We start from the raw sequence: 5,165 nt of genomic DNA, 5'->3' as shown, positions 1-5,165 counted from the left end.
ATTTGACAATAACAATTTTGCAAAAATGATAATAAATTAAAATCACATTAATCGAAATGAAAAATATAATAATAATAATAATAATAATAATAATAATAATAATAATAATAATAATAAAAGAAAATGAACGTTGAGTAAATAGTTTAAATATTCCATCTCGACCTAATATCCTGGCATAGACATTCATGTATGATAAGGTGTTCCTCTGTCATCTACGAGGTGTCTTTGTTCAAGATTTCGTACTCCTTCAATTTCAAGCGTCGATTCTTAGCTTCAGATCTGGACAAGACAGCTTTTGCCTTAATCTCCTCTACTTCGAGTTGTTTGTGTTTCAGATCAACTTCTGACTTCTTCACGCTTGTGTACTCGGTGAACTTTGCGAAAATATTATTGTAGTTTACTGTAAGATCTTCTATGGTCGATTTGACTCTGTCTTTTCCCTTTCTTTTTGTTGCCTTTTGTGGCATTGGACGAGTATCTTCATCATCCAGGTCTATGCTCATCTCTTGGTTAGAGGAGGTGTTGCTTGCTCCCGACTCTGAAGTCTTCGTCTTCTTTGTGGCCACATAGTGATCAGCAGACTGTGGAGTAAACATTAGACGGTCTTTGATAATTCTCCACACATGCTCGAGATTGAATGCAACACCATTGTTTTCGGATCGATATTTTTCGTACGCAAACCTCAATATATCTTCATCACTGTGACCACTTCGATATGAACTGTAAACACTATTATAATTTGCGTTGAATCGATATACCTTCTTTTGGATTGTATTGTGCCAATGCGACCGTATAACATTTGAAGTTCTGGTGTTTCAACCTGGGGGACGATTCTCATTGTAGTAGCTTACAACACGTCCCCAAAAGCATCCGTCTTTTGATCATTGTCGATTATTGGATCATCGCTGATAGTGACAAAACTTCTCGCTAACACCTCGTCTTCAATCTTTGTCCAATTTGAACGCTTTCTTGAACCCTCAGCATTTGAAACCGTTTTTTCTAAATTGACCACCTCAATTGGGGATTCACGATCAGAAAGTTGCGTCTCCGGGACAAAAGTCGGAGTTACAGGTTCATTCGACATCGGAGATGTGAAAGGCATAACATTTGTGTGCAGGGTAATATATCCATGAACAACCGACGGCGTGAAATACGGATGACTCATGTTTTGCCAATATTCGGCTGGAAGCGGTTGATATGGACCTCGAGGGGCATAATTCGGATGATTCATAGAATTTCTAAAACCTTGGAAATTTTGAAGATTTTGGGGAGGAAACATCATATTTGGAAATGGATGTGGGTATTGATAATTTGGTGAAAATTGCGGATTTTGGGAAGAAGGATTTTTTCTGCGGGTTGTTTGTAGAATTCAAGAAATTTGTAAAAAAATGCCTTACTATTTTCATCCATTTCGGATAGAAAATAAGATTTTTGGAACTTCAAAAAAAAAAGATGGGAGAATATTATAGAGTAGAATTGGAGATTGTAGTGAGTTGTAATGAAAATATGTGTACAAATTTGTGGGTATTTATAGAAGACATTTGAAACTAGCCGTTAACTAGTCGTTAAATAGCCGTTACAAATAATTAAAAAAACTTTAAAATAAATCCTACCGTTGAGGGGAAAAAAATTAGAAATAATAAAAAAATTTATTTTAAATACACGTGGGGTCCACGTGAAAAATATAAAAAATAATTGAAAACATGTGGGGCCCGTGTGTCAGCGACGGTTTTTGGTTTGTGAAAAACCGTCGCTAATTGGCCAATTTTAAAAAAATTATACTGACAGAGGGGCGTTCAAACAATTGAACGCCCCTCTTTCTCTCTCTTGTGAATGGGCGTTAGCTCTCAGGGCGCTAAGAGCATCTTGCAAAATAATGCAACTACACTATACATTTTAAAAAAAAAATTTCATAGTTTATCCTAATATTATTGTAGCTATGTTTATTATTATATATTAAACTTAAGGTTCTTATACGTATTATATGATATGTTAATGTGACACAAATGTCAAAGTAAATATATAACTTTAAAAAATATACATTTATTTTTTTTCGTTAAAAGAAGAAGATGTCAAAATCGTAATTTTTTAATCATTATCTTGATCGATTTTATTTTTTAAACTCATAATATTCCTCAAATTATGTAGCTAGGGTTGAGCATTCTGTCGTGACCGAACCGAATTAGCCATAATCGAACCTAAACGAAATATTTTGTCATAACCAAACTGACCGAATTAATTTTGATAACTGATGATAACCGAACCGAATTAGAATCGGTTAATCCAGTCGATGACCGAATTAACTGATTAGTTTTTAAAAAAATTTGTGATTTAACTTTAATTATATATGTAATTTTTCTTGAATATTACAGTCTACACAAATGCATAAAAACATAAAATCACAAACATCACAAATGTATAATTTTGTTTGAACACAATTAATACATGTTTTTTTATAAAATAGCATAACATGGCCACAAAAAAATACATATAAATCTAGTTCCATGAAGGAGATTCGACACAAAATTTGGCCAGGAAACAGTGCACTGAATGCATCAAAATATCAAGTTTCTTTTAGCTTGCACAGATCTTGAACAACAAGTATCTGATTAGTCAACTGACTTAGAAAACGATACATGTATTTTTTAATGGTAAAAGTCATTCGTACTTCATTTATCCCCTTATGTTGTTGAAGAAGAGTCCAACACAACTTTAGAAAAATCTGAAAAATAAATGGTGACAAATAAGAAATATAAACTAGTTTTTTTTTTTTTTAAATGGTAAATAAAAATCTAACAAAGTAGTTTTTTTTCCCCAAAAAAGTTACCTTGTTCAAGTTTCTCCACATTTTCTAAAGTTTCTTCAACATTGATTGGTACTGGGGATGAACGAAGCCAATCTTGCGTACAAATAAGGCTTTCAACAACCATAGGAGTTAATGAACTCCTAAAGCAATCAAGCACTCGACTATTGAAATAGGAATGGCCAAAACATCTCGAGCAATTTGAGCTAGTAGGTGGGAAATCTATGACAATTTTGCTTCCACCATCCCAAAATGTCAAAAGAATTATAATAATCCTCAACCATTTCATTGAGATACTTGTCGAGCTCTGATATACTTCCATCACCAAAAATTTGTGTCTCTTGTATTTTGCAATTATTGATTGTCTTTTCAAATCAGTTTGGGTCAAGCTTCTAGACTCAATATCACTTGATTCTCGAACAGACAACATTTTTGAGGTGTTAGGGTACATCTTATCCTTGTAATTCTTGTACAAAGAAAACAAAGTCTCCTTGACTATCTTTCCTACTCTTGCCCCATTTTGAGCTCCGTGCAACTCTACCAACATAAATTCTACAAAATCCAATTTATGCCTTGGATCAAGCATCACGTCAATATAATACAACTTATTCGTCTTATCAGGATCTCTCCAATATTTGGAATTTTTTTTTTTTTTCATTCTTAACGCCATGGAATGCACATCAATATCATCACTTTCTTGCCACTCATTCAATATAGTATGAATAGAACTAATCTCATGAGCCAAAGTATTGTAAGTGACATACAATTAACCCGAAATCTTCAATATTATTTCATAAAAAACTTGAAATAAAGAAGCAAAAAGTCTAACATTATTCCAATCAGTACATGTTGGTCTCCCATCACATTCTTCATTTTTTTTGTGGTTTACCATCTGCTCCAAATATCACCTTTCCATCATTCAAAACAATTTCCCATTTTCTGAATTGAAGATCTTATGTAAAAAATTGATCTTGTTCATCAAATCTTTCAAAAGCTCTCTCAAATTTTTGAGCTACATTCAACATCAAGAAAGTCGAGTTCCATCTTAAACATAAAGAACTCTTTTTTTAATTTTTTCAAGCTTTGCACATTCCTTGAACTTGCTTAATCTAGCAGGAGATTGCTTAACATATTTCACCGCATAACCCTTGTCACATATTCATTTATATCTTTTAAACCATCAACAACAATTAAATTAATTATATGAGCTACACACCTCATGTGAATATGAGATCCCTTCAAAATAGTAGAATCCCAATTAGCCATCTTTCTTCTAAAATTATTGACAACAACATCATTTAAACTTGCATTGTCAACTGAAATAATGAAAACTCGATCAATTCCCCAATCCCTTGAACAATTTTCAATTGCTAAGCTAATCGCCTCACCTTTATGACTTGTAATTGGACAAAAATTGATAATTCTTTTGTGTAATTGCCAATTGTTATCAATAAAGTGGGTTGTTAGACACATATAGTTGATTTTTTGAATCGATGTCCTTGTATCCGTTGTCAAACAAACTCTTTGTGATGTTTTATTCGACAAAATTTTCAAACTTTCTTTTTCAACTGTACATAAACCAACACAATCACATGCAACCATCCATCTTGGAGGAATTATAAACCTTGGACACACCATTGCCATAAATACTTTAAACGCTTCTCCTTATACAAATTTGAAAGGGAGCTCATCAACAACAATCATTCTAACTAAAGCTTTTCTACAAGCTTCTTGATCAAATTTCCAAGACGTTAAAGACACCTCACCTTTTTTTTCACCCGACTATAAACTTAATTGTGCTTGAGTTGTTTCAACCGCATGAGAGTGACTTTTACATGAGTTCATATGAGCCCTCAAACTCGCAGTTCCATTCTTATATGGATCACGAAAAAATTCCTTATCACAGTAATTGCATTTGGCCTTTTTTTCTTTCTTGTCATTTTAAAATTTTTTGAAATGATCTCATACCTCACTTCTTGATTTCATTGGCTTTCGCTTTGTCATTTTTGATTTAGAATCTGCACAAAAAACAATAGTGTGTAGAAAACAATTTTCTTGGAGTGAAATAGTAGAAGTCATGAGATTATTTCTGATTTTTTTCTCAAGAACAATGTGTAGAGATTCCGAACCAAAGAAGCACATAAGAAATCAATAGTGTGCAGAAAAGAAAAGGAACTATACCATATCAATCCTTTCTAAGGTTATATTCCATCAGACAAAAGGCTTGAGAGCTAAACCTTACAATAAGCGAATGGAAAAATAATGACTAAAAAACAGAAACAGAAGAGAAATCCAAATTAAGCATCTTTATGGTCACTTCTTGCAATCTGACAAATATAAGTTCCACCGTACTATACGGTGC

The 5,165-nt window shown here is 32.9% G+C and overlaps 1 protein-coding gene and 1 long non-coding RNA gene across 2 annotated transcripts; both read right to left on the bottom strand.

Annotated features, from left to right (window-relative positions):
• Positions 1-212: 212 nt before the first annotated feature.
• Positions 213-1,165, bottom strand: LOC140977689 (uncharacterized). Its single transcript, XM_073442433.1, has 2 exons — positions 852-1,165; positions 213-720 (listed from the first exon to the last, which is right to left on the bottom strand). The coding sequence occupies exons 1-2, from the start codon at positions 1,163-1,165 to the stop codon at positions 213-215; spliced, it is 822 nt and encodes a 273-aa protein (XP_073298534.1).
• A 1,503-nt stretch (positions 1,166-2,668) lies between these two features.
• Positions 2,669-4,822, bottom strand: LOC140977830 (uncharacterized). The gene is made up of 3 exons (XR_012175443.1): positions 4,016-4,822; positions 2,828-2,967; positions 2,669-2,722 (listed from the first exon to the last, which is right to left on the bottom strand). It is a non-coding gene; the product is annotated as an uncharacterized lncRNA (long non-coding RNA).
• Positions 4,823-5,165: the final 343 nt, after the last annotated feature.

Source organism: Primulina huaijiensis, chromosome 5 (assembly GCF_012295235.1).
Source record: "Primulina huaijiensis isolate GDHJ02 chromosome 5, ASM1229523v2, whole genome shotgun sequence".
NCBI lineage: Eukaryota > Viridiplantae > Streptophyta > Magnoliopsida > Lamiales > Gesneriaceae > Primulina > Primulina huaijiensis.
This window is presented reverse-complemented; position numbering and strand designations above follow the sequence as displayed.

Bases quoted from the DNA above. Each gene is read 5' to 3' on its own strand.
- LOC140977689 (XM_073442433.1), bottom strand. From the start codon at position 1,165: ATGAGTCATCCGTATTTCACGCCGTCGGTTGTTCATGGATATATTACC. The intron at 721-851 runs GTAAGCTACTAC...TAGTGTTTACAG, and splicing joins GATGCTTTTGGGGACGTGTT to TTCATATCGAAGTGGTCACA.